Here is an 18,992-nt window from a genome sequence, read left to right as displayed (position 1 = left end):
AGGTTTGATAAGGGTAGGGACTGCTCGAGCTTCTGTTTATAGTTATGCCAAAATAGCTCAATCTTGGCTTACTAGGAGACTTGGAGAGAAGGAAGTAAAAAAATTAGTAAACATTTCTAAGCATTTATGTTACTACTTTTCAATATGCAAAAATTCAGTGAGTAGAATTTGAATATCCAGAGGAGCATTCATTCTTATCAATTAGACTTTTCCTCCTTCCTTCTCTAATTTGCTGCCGTATATGCTATTCGTTTCTCTGATTCTGCTGTCAGTAAAGTATGCATGCTGCAGACAACAGCTTCCTTCATTAAGCAGTCTTACTGTCTTTCTAGAGGAGATCCACTGTATTTACTGAATGAGGAAGGAGTCCTGTTTAGAAAATGTGCCTACATGATGTTGCAGTGGACTACTGCCCAGAAATATTTGAGGTAAAGTGGCTGTCAGTAGGGCTATAGCTGCATTAGCCCAACACTCCCTGCTTGGCAATTATTTGTCAAATAGCCTGGATAAAACCTCACATTGATGTAGATGCAAAGTCTGTGGATGCTTGAGAGCCCAAGTATCATTGTACGCTACAGTAAGCAGCATAGATATACCTTGTATGGGATTGTGTAACTAATTTGTAGCCTAGCGTAGAGGAGCAGAGGGGCTAAACTGCAATTGTACATCACTTTTATAGCGCTTCTCTGGAGTTATTTCTAAATGTGATCTTTGCTCAGTGAATACAGTTGCTGGCTGTGGCAATGTAAACATAATGTTGTATGTGTTTACTGCATAATACTTTCCCAGAAACACTTAAGACCTGGTTTCTGAAACTTACTGTAATGTTAGTAACAGAGGGCTTTGTCATTGTTTCATGTATTCTTTGTCAATAGTCTGTTAGTGAATGAAGCTTGTTTGTACTAGCTTCAAATGTTAACTTGTTCACAGGTACTCTTTTTCTCAGACATAGGCTGCCAAAAATGTTGTAATTTGTAACTGGGGAGAGAATTGGCCAATACAACATAACTTTTTTTTTTTCACCTTATGTTAGAGCGTAAATCCATTTCTTTAAAAACATGAACACAAATGGAAAAAATGTACACAACTGTCATTGGTTAAGGGCTGTACAAGTTACAAATGAATCTTCTTGTGACTATGCATATTGGTTGTCTTGTGAAACTTTTATTTTGGACATATTCCTCTGGAAAAAGTTTTAATCACACAAGAAACTGTTTTGAAATTTTACGTATGTAATGAGATTTTAATCTAACTTTCTAGACTTTGTGTGAAGCACTAGTCTCACCAATAGTCCTTGAGATATTTGTCGTACCTTCCTATCCAGATGAGTAGGTTATGTGGAAATAAATATGCATACATTTATTTAAATACATTAGACATAATTTTCTTTTCATTCCTGTTAATTTGTAAGCTTGAAGGCTAATAAAATGGAATTGAGCTAAAATGATCTATGCAAGGTATTCACTCTGGAAAGCTTTAATTTTCCCCAGTGAGTGACACATTTGTCTTCTGTCTGCAAATCTGGAAAATTCATTTAAATGTATGCTTCCTCTTTCCTTTATGTAGAATTAATGTAGAGAAGAATTAGGCACTGAAAGAAAGAGTAAAATCAAATTTGATAGAAGAGTGATAGTTGAGAGCATGGTGAAAACCTGTCTTTTTCTTACAAATACAAGAAGAGAACAGTTTTCGTAGTATCTTTTACTTCTATTTGATGTGAATTTACTGTTGTAAGGTACAGTATGTAGATTAAACCCTTGAAGCATGCTTTGGTTGTCTCTGAAGAGCTATATGTGAATGAGGAGGAGTTAATTCTGATTAGTAAATTTTGCATTAGTATGTGGGATTTTCTGTATTCTTATGCCTCAGGACACACGCTCTTTGCCAGAGATCAATTAACATGTCTTTTCCCCCCTTTCCCTTTTTAATATGGGGTTCAAATGACAGACTAGTTTCTCTGAGTGTGGGGTCATATGCATAGTAGGATCAAATTGTTCAATGCAGTATGCTCCTGCTGAGTCTTGCTTGAGGCTTCAAACTTTCTTACAAAGATGTTCTTTGAAAATTGACTGTGGAAATTGATTCTATGTGTGTGTATGTTCTCTGTCACCAAACCCAGGGGCTGGAGTGGAGGGTGGCCCATTGTAATCTCATTTTCTCCTAGGAGTCCCAGCTCAGACTCAATTCCGTTGTCGCTTTTTCCCAAGAATGCCTATATTTCAGCACCTTGCCTCCACTGAGAACCTGTTTTTGCTGCTCAGTTCCTCCTGTTCTGTCTGGAGGCAGTTGTCAATGTGTGTTTCTCGTAATGCGTGTGTTCCTAGATGGTTTTGTTAACCATTGTAGTCAACCATGCCTATCTCGTGCTGTTCTCACAAAAGCAAATCGTTTTGTGTTGTGATGAGAATTTAAAATTTTACTCTGATTGGTCCTTGAATATAGAAGAAGGCTTGTCTTCAGAGAGAGAAGGAGATGCATGATAGAGCTCTCAAGGTTAGCATGTTCTTACCAGTTTCCTCCAAAAGATGGGATGAGAGAGGCAAGAGAGATGGAATTAATTTTTTGCTTTTCATTGGACACCAAAGTATTCAATGATAAGGAGCGCTCCTGACAACCTGATTTATGCAGTTTGTTCAGTGTGGTCCTTAGTTCTTGTATGCCTGACTTACATTTAAGTTCTACAGGTTTTTTTTTTTTGTTTTTTTTTTTCTTTTTCCCCCAGCAGTAACCTCTGTCTCTGGGAGATTTGCCAGAGAAGAGATGGGAGGCTCAAAAGGCAATTTTTTATAGGGTATTTAGTTTTGGTAGTCTCTAAACTCCTTAGTTCCATCTGTTTCTTCCTTGATAGGACCTGATTTTTAAGTAAAACTTTTTCCTACGTGAGTACTTACATCTTCAGCTTTCATTCCTGCTGCTCAGAGATAAGATACTTTTCCAAAAGAGCTAAAGTGGCTTTGCCCCAGGAAAGAAAAAAGTGAAATTGTTTTAAAGACTGCTACTTGAAATTCCGTGTGTATCTACATTATTCTGAAAGATTATTATAATTAAGCCTGGAAACAATGTATCTCCTGCTGTTTGTGTTTTAATAAGAATTTTTTTTCCCTAGAAATGAATAAACAAAAGCCTGTTGAATAGATAGATAAAAAGAGAATCTGACAGATAAAAAGACATTTACCAAAGTGTCTTCCGCTCTTTCCCCCTGCCCCCTTAAATGGTCTTTGGGTAAATCAAGTTGTTTGAGAGTACATATATGAATATGTAAGGCATATGTAGGTCAATATGTTGCTTAGACTTTCAAAGCTATTTCCGCAAGTGAGCAAATGCATTTCACGTTAAATGGGAACTATGTTTGAAGCTGTCCCATGAGTTGCATAATAAATGTAGAAGACTGAAAGTGCTTAGTCTAGTCTGTCACAAAAAGTACCCCTGTATAGTTGTCTGTTCTTTTTAAATGAAACAGCTGACATAATTCCTGTTGGAAGATGGTCTTGATGACTTTTTGAAAAATAACATTTGGTCATGTTCTGAATTTTTTTTTTCTGGGTGAATGTAAAGCAGTGAAACATTGTGAAGCATATAAACACAATGAAGCATGAAAGTGTTGCAGTAGTTTCTAGTTGCCATGTACTAGGTAACAGGTACAAAGGCTTTGTTGAAGCTTTTTAAAACTTTGTCCCACGGTAGAAAGTTTTTACTTAACCTAGTAGCTGGTTAAAATAAAGGGATACTTAACAGCATTAATTTTTTATTCAGCTACTTAGAAAGATCTTCCCTCTATGATGGGGAACTAGCTACACTGAGGCAATATAGAGACCCACACTGTGTTCAGACATAAACAATCCAGGGTGAGTGTAAAGGTACTTTATCCCAACTTGCATAGGCCTGCCTTTTTGCTTTTCTTTCTGATATTGAGGCAACGCTATTTATAGCTAAGAAGACTCTTGCCATGATGGCTGTGCCGTGAGAGAAGGCAACCATCAGATGCACAGCAATAGGAAGCTATTTCAGAAAACAACTGGATTTGGTTTTGATCACCTGGGATGCAAGTCTGTCTTTGTGAATTTTTTGAACTCTGCATGTTGATAAAGGTGCTTGCTGCTTTCCAAGAATGCTAAAATACACTTCAGTAGTCTTGATTCTGGAGTTTGTGAAACCTTATTAAATAAAATACTCATTTGAAAGTATCCTGTCTAGCTGCAGAAGCTTGCAAGTCATTCTTTTGAATCTTAATGTTGTGCTTAATAGTTTCTCCTTAATGATAAAGTTTTTATGTAGGGTTTTTATTTTTTAACTTGATCATGCTAATGTAGGCAGAATTCTGAAAGGGTTATGTAAGAAACAGCTTATTAACATGGAGATATATAAGGAATGTCTTTATTATGCATGCCTCTGTCAACATCAAGTGCTGGAATTGCAACTGGTAGTTGAGATGAATGCTTTGACCTGAAGGAAGCTTTGTATTTTTACTCAGATTATTTACAAGAACAGAAGTGCTAACCTGAAGTCTCTTGAAAACAATTTTCTTAACTCTTAAAAATGTAAAGAAAGTTTATTATTATAATATTTGTAGTATTTCTGCAGCACCTAGCACACTGTGTAAATTCACTAGAGATATCTGTCTACTTCTGCAAATACCATAGCTTGCATGACTGTATTAAGAGTCATGAATCTATAACTGGGGATTGAGAAAATGTGAAACAAGGCAGTTGCATCTGCAGCTGAACTAGTGAAGGTATGACATACCTAGTCTGAGGAAGATGTGGACTGTTTACAGGTTGATTTGGTAACTGCATAGTATGTGATTGCTAACAGCACTTTGCCTGTTAAAAAGTAGAAATAATATTGCTTCAAAATCTGAAAGCATAAAGTAAGTGTTATTTTTCTCTCCTACTTATGGTTTCACAGAAGATCCACTTTTTGAAAGCAAGAAGTATGGTTAAAACATATTTTTTAAAAATGCAGTCTTTTGATATACACTGCTGTAGTTAAAATGTGGCACACAAGATGATTTGATTGTTGAAAAGTCAGTTCCACTTGACAGGAAGAATGGCCAGAAATATTTTTTTGCTTGGGATGGAATTCTAGGAAGAATTGAATTGAAATCAGAAAGTAGGTGTTGAGAAAAGCTGTTTGTTCTGTTACTGTGCAGTGTTTCATAATAGCTTTCATTATAAAGCAATGAGGAAAGTTAAGGGTAAATTCCTGTGTGGGAGAAGGGGCATATAGGCTTTCTAATTCTCTTGATATATGCTGCTATGCAACATGTGGAGCGTTGCAGTATACAGCAGTTGTTCTAATGCTTTTTAGCTTGTTGGGGATCACAACAGAAGGTTTCTTTAGTATACCTGTGTATGTGTCTGAGCATGTGCATACAACTTGGCAGGAGTTTAAAAGAACACAGTTAAAATCAAGAACAGTATAGGTTATTCACTACAAACCTAATACTACAAGATAAGAATATTTAGTCATATGTTGGAAAACAGGGGAAGAATCACCATTTAACTTGCAAAGGACATCATAACTGTCTCCAGTGGTGCCCCTTTTTGTGCGCAGCCTAAGGCTGGCACATGTTCATCTCTGCAAGCTCAGGGCTAGCTGATGTAATGCCTGCTACGGGCTGCTGCACATATGCCCAAATACACAAGAATTATGTAATATGTGAATGTACTGAACCTGTTGTCTAACAAAACATCTGTTTTATTCAACTTTATCTTAAATGGGAGGGTTGAAGCACAGAGTTCTAAAATAAATTCTCATCACTCACCTCAATGACTTCGTGGGACAAGACAGCTGGGATGGTGGGATTTTCTGACTTTCCCTTGGGCAACGTTGTTCACTCTCACCCAAGTTGCTGCAGTTCTCTCTGTGAGTCTGTAGATAGTCAGGAAAATCTCCATTGAGGGTACTCGGCAGGCACAATATATTTTGCCTTGTAGGATATGCTTCCCATTGCAGTGTGTTGTGGTGCCAGGTTGGTGTTAACATCTGTACCATCTACACTTAGTGCTGGAGTGCAACAAGTCAGAAGTGGTTGTTAAGGACTGCTGAGGATGGACACAGGTGTCCCCAGGGTAAGACCTGCATTGGAAGCAAATTTTTCGTTCAAAAAAATTGGTTTGGAGTTATGTGTTCATTTTTAAAACAGTGACATCTGCCTATACAAGCATTGTAAAACTTGTAGTTGGTGTGTGTATGAGGGCTGAAAACTTCCTCTGAAAGAGAGACTAAATGATAAGAGTCATGAATGAGTTTCTTTTATTGTATTTGGAAGATTATGCATACCTTATACATAGTTTATACTTGTTTGGGTTTTTTTTCAGTCTTTAAGTAGCAGCGAATCTTGAAAGGAGTGTGCTGGGCCTGGATTTAAGTTGGTTGTGATGATAAGGATTTGGATAGATCCTTTGTTTCCGTCTTTCAAACAAACAAGAAAAAGTTATTTTTCCATTCTGTTTGCTTGCTCTCAGTAGATGTGGTTGGCTGTGTAACACCTCTAAAGTAAATATTGTGGTATTTCCCAGAGCTTTTGCTATTTATACAGGCCTATTTTGGTCAGTACTGACTTTTTGGTTTTGTTTTGTCAGCAGCCATGCAGCAGGTCCTGGATAACCTTACTGATCTGCCAACATCGACAGGCGCTGAAGAAATAGACCTGATTTTTCTTAAAGGAATTATGGAAAACCCTATTGTAAGATCACTTGCTAAGGTATTTGAACTTGCTTCTCTGAGTAGAATCTGGAATTACTTTAACTCTTAAATTATTGTGTGAACATTCAGCATGGATTGAGGTAATAACAATGGCTTTTATGTAAGGTACGTCTTTTTAAAAGACTTGAAGGAGTTTTTGAAGGTGAAGATTTGGTATAATGTCATTTCTGTGCACACTCATTTATCGTTATATGGAAGATTCTAGAGGAAGATGAAAAATTCAGAGACTCCAGAAATAATGTGGTAATATTATTTATGAAGAAAATGTCAAAATACTTGACAACGGGCACAAACTGAAGCATAGGAAGTTCCAGCTGAACATGAGGAAGAACTTCTTCCCTCTGAGAGTGACGGAGCACTGGAACAGGCTGCCCAGGGAGGCTGTGGAGTCTCCTTCTCTGGAGATATTCAAGACCCGCCTGGATGCAGTCCTGTGCAGCCTGCTGTAGGTGACCGTGCTTCGGCAGGGGGGTTGGACTAGATGACCCACAGAGGTCCCTTCCAACCCCTACTATTCTGTGATTCTGTGAAATTAGAAGCAGTTGATTTTAATATAGTCTTGTGACCACTGTTGTGTGCAAAACCCATATGCCTTCTGACTTTTAGCAATTTTGCCCAAGATGAAAAATGAGGGCAATAACCTTCTTTCCCCCATGGCGTAAACAAGTTTTCTTTTTGTCTTTGGTTCAAAATGACTTTCTGATCAGCCCAGTGATAGACTTTCTCTGTACCCTTTGCTGGATCTCAGAGTAATGCTGGGACCTTTGGTTGTCAGCTTTCTGAGACGTGGGCTAATTTTGGTCTTGAAAATCTTTCATGTATAGGTGGTAGCAATCAACTATAAATATGTAAGGTGATATTTACAAAAAAATTTTTGGATTCTGTAATTGAAATGTAGCTGATCTTATTAGTTGGAGATGCAGTCAATATTGCAAAGCACTGTTTCATAATCTTACTTCATGAAAATGAACTGCTTTCATGAGGAAAAAACAGTTAAATGCAGCTGTCTCTTTAATATGAGTAGACATCTGAAAGCGATGCCCTCTGAACAGGCACGAAATACTCTGTACAACTAAAGGTTTGTTGTGCAGGGATTTTGCTCAGTATAAAAATCTGGAAAGGAAAACTCATAAGAATTCATATAAGAATTTGCTTCTGTTTAGCTGTTCAGAAAATTGGTTGTAAGTGGAAGACATTGCATAGTAATAAACTTAGAAATAATGGAAGTGTTTTACTAAATTTACTAAAGTAAAGGCATTTTCTTAAGAGTTGTTTCCAACTTCAGTATCTGCTGCATATGTCATCTTTAATATTTATCATGAAGAAATTGTTCATTGCAAAGCATTTTTTTTCTTATCAACAATTTGTGCTTTAATGGCCAATTACAATTATGTGTAATTTAATGACTAGCAGATGTAAAAAAGTGCTTGTAATGGAAACAGATTCTTAACTATAAACTTGCTTTACCTGGAACACTGAAAGGTTTTAATTGTGTTCATATGGCATGACCACACTCATGTTTTCTTTTGTAATTATTTTGGAATTAAACCCAAAAACTCAGTCCTAACCAGCAGAGCTGTATAGGGACAAGGTCAAAACGACAACATATTTCATGAAGTATATATAGTTCATATATATATCCATTTTTCTCCAAAAATACGTAAAACTTGTTTTCCTATTAGAAGAGCTAGTTTTAACAGAATAGGTAATTCTCAGGACCCTGAGATGGCCAGATTATTTAAACAGATTCATTTCAGACCAGATTCATTTCAGGCCAGAAACGTAAAAGCTTTTTCATTTTCCTTTATTAGTCAGTTAATATGACTAATCATTATGTCAAGTATCCCAAAAAGGACAAAAGGAAACGTAGGGAAATGTGCCATGAGCCATAGAAGCTCATTTTTTCTTTTCAGTCCTTTAAAAAAATGAAGGCAAGCAATAAGCATAGTAGTGACTTTGTAATATTTTGCAATGCAAAGTTTGGCTAATCTTTTAAAATTGCTTTAAGTTCATTTCACACTTTTTCTGTCTGGAATAAAGGATTCAAGGTAGTAATTGTAGATCTTTTTTGGGATAGAGTTCTTTAATGTATCTTTCCATTTTTCAGTAGGCGGTAGGGGGAAAGGGAGGTAACTGTAATCACTGTAAAATGTATTTTCCTGTCATTTACTGACATTTATAGAATCATAGAATAGTTTGGGTTGGAAGGAACCTTTAAAGGTCATCTAGTCCAACCCTTCTGCAATAAGCTCCAACATATTCCACTAGATCAGGCTGCTCAGAGCCCCGTCCAACCTGGCCTTGAGTGTTTCCAGGGATGGGGCAGCTACCACCTCTCTGGGCAGCCTGTTCCAGTGTTTCACCACCCTCATTGTAAAAAAATTCTTCCTTATATCCAGCCTAAATCTACCCTCTTTTAGTTTAAAACCATTACCCTTTGTGCTATCACAACAGGCCCGACTAAAAAGTTTGTCCCCACCTTTCTTATAAGCCCCCTTTAAGTACTGAAAAGCTGCAGTAAGGTCTCCCTGGAGCCTTCGCTCCTTCAGGCTGAACAACCCCAACTCAGTCTTTCTTCATAGGAGAGGTGTTCCACCCCTCTGATCATTTTTGTGGCCCTCCTCTGGACTTGCTCCGACAGGTCCATGTCTTTGATGTGCTGAGGTTTATGTTCAATCCTAACTCGACATTAGAATTGTTACTTTTTTGAAAACAGTTGTTGAATTTGAAACATGCATGAATTTTACTCAGTATTGCGACTGAACTGTCTTATCAAAATTCTTTTTTCCTGGATTCTTAACAATTTTTTGAACCTCAAAACTTTATCTTCTTTTCTGGAGTCACACTATTGCTTTTATTATTGTAGCATAGCCTACAGCATGCCAGATAAATGCCTAACCCAGACCGAGGAAACGTTTCAGGAGTAATCTATAAACACTGAGTCCAGTATTTAGGATGTCAGATTGCTGGAGGCAAAAGCCTTGCTATTTGAACATGTGGCAAGTATAATAAATACTGAATGAATCAAAAGACTCAATTCAGTATCACTGTTTCTGGAATGAAAAAGAAAGAATTGCAATATTTAAGTTAGCCATTCCTTTTTTTTTAATTATTTGTACCATTCTATATCCTGCTACTCCCAATGTATTACAGGATCAGATGTTGTTGACTGATAAACTTTCTGTTCCCCAGTATATACATGACCTTGATTTTCAGGTGAAGGGTGAGGATATTTGTATTTAAATTATACTCTGTGTTAGTGGTAGTATTTTAAAGAAAATGAGTGAGAAAGAAGGTAACTGATATATTTTCTAATCTTCTAAAGGTTTTGCAGTTGGAGTATATTTGAAAGTCAATAGATTTGTCTTTTTTCTTGCTGTAAAAGTAGTAAACTTTAAAAGAAGGATGTTGTTTACTGTATGTATTACGTTCAAAATAACATTCCTTTATTAAGGAAAATGTGTGTAGGTGCCAAGCTTCGTGTGAGATCGTAATCATGGTCATTTACTTTGTGTGTGTTGGTGTTGGGGAATGTTTGATATGTCTTTATGTTAAGTTAGCCTTACCAGTGTTTGATCATCAGTCCTGCAGAAATACCGTTTTGTATATATGAAGTAGAATTTCATACATGGATGATTTCAGGAAATGAAGTTTTATTTTAATATCTGATTTAAAGCACTAATAAGAAAGTAAATGTGTACATATACCTGCAAATTATATGTATGGGAAGTGTATATAGGTAACTCCCAAATATATCTGTTACTTGTTGTAGTTTCAAATGCCAAAGCGATTGTTCTTTTTTGAACTTCTTGTTGCTACGGTGTTGTAAATAACTCTTAATTGACTTCGTTGAGAATCTTAGTTATTTTTGGCCTCCTCTTATTCCCTAATTTTATGATACAGCACTATCTGTAATAAATAAGTGAAACATTCAGATTTCAGATGTTTCCTCTTGCAGCTCAAAGCTCCTACTTTTCGATGATTTTAAGTATCTGCAGTGTTGAGCAAAGGATTATGTCTGCAGCAGTATCTCTAGAAAGAGATGAAAAGTTATCACAGAATCACAAAATGGTTGAGGTTGGAAGGTACCTCTGCAGGTCATCTGGTCCAGCTCCCTGCAAAAGCAGGGTCATCTGGAGATGGCTGCCCAGGACCATGTCCAGATGGCTTTTGAATGTCTCCAAGGAGGGAGGCTCCAACATCTCTGGGTGAACTATGGCAGTGCCCAGTCACCCTGACAGTGAAAAAGTGTTTCCTTATGTTTAGACAGAGCCTCCTGTGTTTCAGTTTGTGCCCATTGCCTCCTGTCCTGTCGCTGGGCACCACTGAAAAGAGCCTGGCTCCATTATCTTCGCACTCTCCCTTCAGGTATTTATACACGGTGATGAGACCCCCCCCGAACCTTCTCTTCTCCAGGCTGAAGAGTCCCAGCTCTCTCAGCCTCTCCTCATAGGAGAGATGCTCCAGTCCCTTCATCACCTTTGTGGCCCTTCACTGGACTGCATCCAGTATGTCCAGAACTGTACTCGGTACTCCAGGTGTGGCCTCACCAGTGCTGAGTAGAGCTTGACCTTCTGGCAACACTGTTCTTAATGGAGCCCAGGATACTGTTAGCCACCTTTGCCGCAGACTTTTCTTTAACATTTCAATTAGTTATGCAGACTGTTGCCATTTAGAATTTGCTGATTTGGAGGTGCTTGAATAGGAGGAGCCTGGGTAAATGTTTCTCTTGCAGACTTAACTTTTTTTCTGAGCAGATCCCATAGTTCCTATATTGTCCTTCTTCTAGAAGGTGTACTTGCACTGGGTTCTGAAGCAGATAAGATCTGAGGCGCTATACTGTTCAGAGAGTACTGTTTGGTGTATATAGCATAGAGGTTATAGGAAATAAGGACATACAGGCATCTCTGATGGGTGCTGCTTATAAATTTTGTTGAGTCACGTATTTAAGCGTGCAAAGTCCTGCAGCAGTTATAAAAATAAAATATGCAGATTATACGATATGTATTTTTTCTGGCTTTCCTGCTAAAGGTTGCACCAAGAAATTATTTAAAAGGTTTATAAATTGGAACTACTTGAAACTTATTTACAGCATAGTCTCATTTATTTAATCTTACAGGCTCATGAGCGACTGGAAGATTCTAAACTTGAGGCTGTCAGTGACAACAACCTGGAGTTGGTCAATGAAATTCTTGAAGACATCAGTCCCTTAGTACATAAAGATGAAAATATTGCAGAATTAGTTGGAATACTGAAGGAGCCTCATTTTCAGGTGCCACCTTTTTACTGTATATTACCAATGTACTGTATCAGTGTCCACATATGGATCTAGGAACAATAATGAAACAAAGCCTGAACTGTAGCAAACTTTAATATATCGGATTTTACTCTGAATGAAAGATAAAGCAGAAGCCATGTGGGATTAAGAATGAGCACGATTTTATTCTTTGATACCACTTCAATAATATATTTACTCATTGTATTAAAATCCACTGGAGTTTGTTATAAATCTTGGACAAACATTTACTTCCTGTGTGGCTGGATTTTCCGTAACAATTCCCTGAAGGCTTCATTCCTAGCATTTCCAGGCAGTCTCAGTTCCTGATACTGACCATTCTGCATTTCAGTTCAGCTGCTGGCATTCATACTCATGTGTAAGATGTACAGTTTGCAGAATGAATGAATGTGATTCTTCTATGATGCAATCTGCACTGCAGCTTGAGACTCTGCATCCCTCTCGCTGTTGCTTTACTTACCATAAGTGAAGTTTTCACATATGCTTGTCAAAAGTGGATGTTTTTCCATAGCCGCTGTTCTATTACCAGCTTCCATATTAACTCTTGAAGATTAGGGTTTGTAAATCCTTGGTGGATTCTGGACTTCTAATGCAGGCTTCAGCTGACTGTAGTACTTAGCTATAGGTATCATGTAAAAGAACATAAGCAAACCTTTTGCCATAGTATAAATGTGCTTCTTGTGGCAGACAGATACAGAGTCATAGGTGTTTTTTGAGTACGAGTTTAAACACACATTTTATTTCTGCATTTTCAGTTATACATTATACAAACATAGCAGTGAGGTGCATTACTATTTAACATAGATAAATACTGGAAATGCTATCAAGCTGTGTTGTGGCCTGTTGGAAGAGGGAACACTTTTAAGAGCTCAGTTTTTGAGGTATGAGCTGTTCCAAGTGCTGACAGTTTCTCTGCCTTTTCTAAAGAGCAGTATGTTGGCCTCGCTTGTGCTCTCATTTGTCCAGAAGGTCATCATAACTAAGGGGTAAAAGAGTATGATTTGGATACTTACTGGTAAATAAACCTTCAAATCAGTCTTTCATCCCTTAGCAGAAATTGGTACTGGAAAAGGAGAGGAAGAGTTTAGAGGAACTGGTAGTTACAATGCAAGAAGATTGGAACTGGGGGCCAGCTGATGCAGTGACAGACCTAACAAAGATGCATTGTGTTAGAGAAATTAAAGCTGTCAAGTTGATAAAGATGAATTAAAAGATGAAAAGGACTTAAGTGAAATGCTGGAGTAGACTGACTTTGAAAGGCACTCATCACTGAGCAATGGTCTCTGGAGAGAGATGGCAGAGACCAGAGACCAACTGGGCAAAGAATCTTTGTGGTGGAGACTGGAAATGACCTTGTAGCAGACTGAGATCAAATAAGACTTTCAATTAGTATGAATAGCCAATACTAAGGCAAACCCAGCATTCATTCCTGTTCAGTGGTCATATTTACAGAGAGGTACAGCATGAGACAGTTACTCAATTAGTTCACGCTTAAGCAACTTAAACATTTAATTTATAAGTTCTGGAGTAGCTGGTGAACAAAAATCCCGATATTTATGCTATTTCTTGTACATTTTTTGTTGTTTGATTTATAAAGAGCAGACTTGAAATTGCATATATGCTATGTTAACTTTACAGTTTTGCTCTGATCTTTTGTTAGTGCTTCCTAATTGTACGTTAAAGGTCTCTTTAACAAGTATCCCTTCTGATTTCCTTCCCTGTTCTCAGCAGTAGGCATCTAGTGAAGGCTTTAAGGCTAGGGCAAGCCAACAGTGATACCTTCCAAAATGTTTTGTGAGGATTTAGTGATTTGTTGCTCAGACTTCAGAGTGAGAAGTAGTTATAATCCACCTGTGGTGGTGTTCTCTGCCATCAGCTTGTTCAGTTGTTTTTTGAACCCATGTAAAAATCTGGCATTCACAATATCGACCATCAGAGTATAGACTATGATATTCTAACTTTGAGACTGTCACCTGTCAATTTCACTTAATATCCCCTTGCTCGTGTGTAGGAAGAGAGTGAACAGTTTATCTTCACAGAATCACAGAATGTTAGGGGTTGGAAGGGACCTCTGTGGGTCATGTAGTCCAACCCCCCTGCCGAAGCAGGGTCACCTACAGCAGGCTGCACAGGACTGCATCCAGGCGGGTCTAGAATATCTCCAGAGAAGGAGACTCCACAGCCTCCCTGGGCAGCCTGTTCCAGTGCTCTGTCACCCTCAGAGGGAAGAAGTTCTTCCTCATGTTCAAACGGAACTTCCTGTGCTTCAGTTTGTGCCCGTTTCCCCTTGTCCTGTCGCTGGGCACCACTGAAAAGAGTCTGGCCCTATCCTCCTGACACTCACCCTTCAGATATTTAGAGGCATTTATAAGGTCCCCTCGCAGCCTTCTTTTCTTCAGGCTGAACAAGCCCAGCTCCCTCAGCCTCTCCTCATAGGAGAGATGCTCCAGACCCCTCATCATCCTCGTAGCCCTCCGCTGGACTCTCTCCAGTAGCTCCTCATCTTTCTTGAACTGGGGAGCCCAGAACTGGACACAGTACTCCAGATGGGGCCTCACTACGGCAGTGTAGAGGGGAAGGAGAACCTCCCTCGACCTGCTGGCCACACTCCTCCTAATGCATCCCAGGATCCCATTAGCTTTCTGGGCAGCCAGGGCACACTGCTGTCTCATGGTCAACCTGTTGTCCACCAGGACACCCAGGTCCCTCTCCACAGAGCTGCTCTCCAGTAGATCCGCCCCAAGCCTGTCCTGGTGCATGGGGTTGTTCCTCCCCAGGTGCAGGACCCTGCATTTGCCTTTGTTGAACCTCATCAGGTTCTTTCTGCCCAGCTTTCCAGCCTGTCCAGGTCTCGCTGAATGGCAGCACAGCCTTCTGGTGTATCTACCACTCTTCCCAGTTATGTGTCGTCAGCAAACTTGCGAGGGTACATTCTAACTCTTCATCCAGGTCATTGATGAAGAAGTTAAACAAGACTGGGCCCAGTACTGACCCCTGGGGGACACCACTGGTTACCAGCCTCCAGCTAGACTCAGCGCCGCTGATGACAGCCCTCTGAGTTCTGCCATTCAGCCAGTGCTCAATCCACCTCACTGACCACTCATCCAGCCCACACTTCCTGAGCTTCCCTGGGAGGATATCATGGGAGACTGTGTCGAAAGCCTTGCTAAAGTCCAGGTAGACAACATCCACGGCTCTCCCGTCGTCTACCCAGCCAGTCATGTCATTGTAGAAAGCTATTAGATTGGTCAGGCATGATTTCCCCTTGGTGAATCCATGCTGACTACTCCTGATAACCTTCTTTTCCTCCACTTGCTTGATGATGACCTCCAGGATAAGCTGCTCCATCACCTTTCCCAGGATGGAGGTGAGGCTGACTGGCCTGTAGTTCCCTGGGTCCTCCTTCTTGCCCTTTTTGAAGATTGGAGTGACACTGGCCTTTCTCCAGTCCTCGGGCACCTCTCCTGTCCTCCAGGACCTCTCAAAGATGATGGAGAGTGGCTCAGCAATGACATCCGCCAGCTCCCTCAGCACTTGTGGGTGCATTCCATCGGGGCCCATGGATTTGTGGGCATCCAGTTTGCTTAAGCGATCCCTCATGCAGTCCTCCTCAACCAAGGGAAAGTCATCCTCTCTGTAGGCTTCCTCTCTTACCTCCGGGGCCTGGGATTCCTGAGGGCCTGCCTTGGCACTGAAGACTGAAGCAAAGAAGGCATTCAGTAGCTCTGCCTTCTCTGCATGCTCTGTCACCAGGACACCCGCCTCATTCAGCAGTGGCACCACATTGTCCCTAGCCTTCCTTTTGCTGCTGATGTAGTTGAAGAAGCCCTTCTTGTTGTTTTTGACATCCCTTGCCAGCTTCAATTCCAGGTGGGCCTTGGCCTTCCTCGTTGCATCCTGCATGCTCTGACGACATTCCTGTATTCTTCCCAAGTGGCCTGATCTTAATCAGCTTTTCCATGTTACTTGTGATTTGAGAGACCTTATTGTATGTGTGTGTATGTCTGTCTCAAATAAATAAAAAGAAGGGAAGGAGAGCTGTATACAGCTTCCCAGAGTCATTCACAGCAGCATGGATTTATGAAGTAGTGTATGAATTTCCATTGCATTCTTCTACTCATTGCCTAAAAATTCCTAGTATTTGGTTTGCATTTTTAACAGCTGCTGAATAGAATAGAATAGTTTAGTTCAGTTGGAAGGGACCTACAGTGATCAACCAGTGCAACTGGCTGACGATTTCTGGGCTGACAAAAAACTAAAGCATGTTATTAAGGGCATTGTCCAAATGCCTGTTAAACACTGACAGGCTTGGGGCATCAACCACCTCTCTAGGAAGCCTGTTCCAAAGTTTGGCCACCTTCTCAGTAAAGAGGAGGTACCTCTGGGCTCAGTAAGCATAGAAGTGGGTTGTGGTTTTGATTTGGTTTGGTTTTATACTGCGTACAGCTCTGAGATACCATTTCTGAGTCAGTCAGTTAATATGTTAAATTAGGATTGTGTTTTCTGCTGCAGTCTGTATCGAGTTTCATTTGCCTTGTTCTCACTCTGTTGCTCATGAGGTGCTCCTGCAGGGTACAGTCAGTTGGTTCTCTCCTTGAATAGTTCAGCAGCATCAGCAAACCCTGTCATTTCACGTCTCACTTATCTGACATATCAGTGTATTGGCAGGTGTAGAACTAAGCCCAGATGCTTATGGGAAATCCCCACGTGACATGAATCGTGAGAACTAATAATACTATGTTCCTGGCCCAGATTTTTCTGTCTTTTAACCAATACTTTCATCCACTTGAGAGCCTTACTGCTTATCCAATAGTAGCTTTGTTTCTTTAAAAGTCTTTGATAAAGGAGTCTATCAAAGGCCTTTTGGAAAGTGGTCTATATTATCAACTGTAACTGTCTCACTGCCATGTTTGGTGACTCAAGGAACTTCACTAGATTTGAGAAGCATGACTTCCCTTTATTAAAGCATGTTGATGCTTTCCCATGACCTATGTTGTCCAATCATTCTGGGTTTTATGAAAATGTCTTCTAATTTGTTTAGTATCAACATCAGACTTACTGATTTGCAGTGTGTTGACTCTTCCTTGGAACCCAGTTTAAAAATTCATGTCATGATTATTGCATGCTATGAACAAGATTGCATGCTGCTTCTTTCACTATACTGTTGGACGAGTCATGGGTATGTGAGCTATTTCTAGAGCTCCCTACTTCATTTGCTGCAAAACCTGGATGATACAGAAAGAATTAGGTAGAAAAGGAAGAGAAAAGACTATCTGATGGTAAAGACAGTTAAATGCTGCTCTGGAAAACTAACCTGTCCTTCAGTCTGTCAGAATTAGAGTTCATTAAAAAAAAAAAAAAAAAAGGTCTGAAGCAGCTTTAACATGGATTTTTTTTCTATTTTCTGAGTGCCTGTTGTGAGGCCTTCAGTCTCATTTGCAGAAACAATGAACAGTTTTGGCTGCTGTGTACACGCAAAAAGCAGCTAGCTACTTACTGTTTGACAGTAAATCTGATGTGATTCAGTTTTGAAGCCTAAAAGTACAGTGTACTTATCTGCCCTTAATTTTGAGTTTCCATTCCCCAATCCGGAGGCAGGCAACAAAGACCACTGAGGCCAAAGTAGTAATATTTTGATTAAATGTTTTTATTCAACTGGTATTGTAGTTATGACCACTCTAGAAGAGCTTCTAGGGAAATTTACAGATCAAAATGTGGATGCAATACTCTTTCTAAGGCTTGGGGAGGCTGTATGTCTCTCTCTCTGAAAAGGAAACAGAAAACTATCTAAATACTCAAGAAATAAGTGCTATCCTTTCTGCTTCATTTGCTACAAAGAGGCATATTCCAAATGCTTCAGGAAGGGACCTGTAAGGAAGAAAGGAAAAAACACACTGTCATTTTTAATTATAGAAAATGTAATTTGCATCTTCTCTTCAGTTCTGTAAATGTGTAAACAAACTACCTTGTCTTGACTATTTTAAAGTTTCATGGACACTATTGTGTAACTTGTTTAAAGGCTGATTCTGTATTTTACAAATGAATGATACCACTTTAGCACAGCGTCATCTTAGAGTTGTAACTGACCTCAGGATACAGGTATCAAATATGGTGTACAAGTCATCAGTGCAACAGCTTATTTGAAGGTATCATTTAGTTGTGAAAACACCAAATTACAGAACTGCATTTCTTTTACACATTTTTACAGAAGATACATTGGGGATGGACTGGTTTATGGAATACAGGTGCATGTATGGTTATATTGTTATGTTTAGCTGTCTGTTCCCTCCCTTTTCTCTCTTCTCCTTTCATGCCATTCTTTTTGTTCCCTTCCACTTTTTACAACTTTTAGTTTTAACTAAACTTTTCAGGGTTCAAAGTGTGGAAGGTACTAAGTTCTTAGTTTCACAGTACTGATGGCTGGCCGTCAGGCCAGTATGTATTGAAGAAAGTGCATAGAAAAGACCACAGCAAGTGTTGCCAGACAGTAGCTGGAGAGCAGAAGAGGGGAGTGGCAAGGGAGGTTGCCTTGAGGGAAGAGGGAGGTTGCCTTGAGGGAAGAGGGAGGACTTGGAAAATATCACGCTGTTGGAGTGGTTAAACATGCAGAAGAATCACTTCTGCTGCTTATGGAAGAATTTGTTCAGTTACTTTCTCCTTTCCAAGAATTACGCAAGCCATTCATTCTACATAGTAGATTCTGCTGGCAATAAAATACTTAATCTGAAAAGCAGCCAATATTTTCTTCTAATAGTTAACTTTAGAATGGCTAATCATACCTTTAAAATGCTTCATTTGGAAAAGTGATCTTACGCTGCCTCCTAGACGGATCATAATCTGTAGGGTTATTTTTCCCACATATTCATGCCTCCTTACCAGCCCCCCCTGATTTCTCCAAGATCTTAAATTATTTCCTCACTTTTCCAGAACAGCTTTTAAAAATGTCTTCTTTTCACATGTACACTAGGGGCCTCTAGTCCATTTATTA

At 39.4% G+C, this 18,992-nt stretch overlaps 1 protein-coding gene across 6 annotated transcripts in view; it reads left to right on the top strand.

Annotated features, from left to right (window-relative positions):
• Positions 1-18,992, top strand: part of PALS2 (protein associated with LIN7 2, MAGUK p55 family member) — a 68,436-nt gene that overhangs the window by 27,603 nt on the left and 21,841 nt on the right. For 2 of the 6 annotated variants that reach the window (XM_075419137.1, XM_075419143.1), the window contains exons 2-3: positions 6,588-6,706; positions 11,828-11,980. In XM_075419137.1, coding sequence (XP_075275252.1) covers positions 6,590-6,706; positions 11,828-11,980 — 270 coding nt within the window. In that variant the 5' untranslated portion in view covers positions 6,588-6,589. Of the gene's footprint in view, positions 1-6,004; positions 6,072-6,584; positions 6,707-11,827; positions 11,981-18,992 lie in introns of all 6 variants that reach the window. The other 4 variants (XM_075419138.1, XM_075419142.1, XM_075419140.1 and 1 more) reach the window with 3 other exon arrangements.

Source organism: Opisthocomus hoazin, chromosome 4, assembly GCF_030867145.1.
Source record: "Opisthocomus hoazin isolate bOpiHoa1 chromosome 4, bOpiHoa1.hap1, whole genome shotgun sequence".
In the NCBI taxonomy this organism is placed as follows: Eukaryota; Metazoa; Chordata; class Aves; order Opisthocomiformes; family Opisthocomidae; genus Opisthocomus; species Opisthocomus hoazin.
The sequence above is the reverse complement of the archived record's forward strand: the minus strand, read 5'-3'. Positions and strand labels throughout refer to the sequence as shown.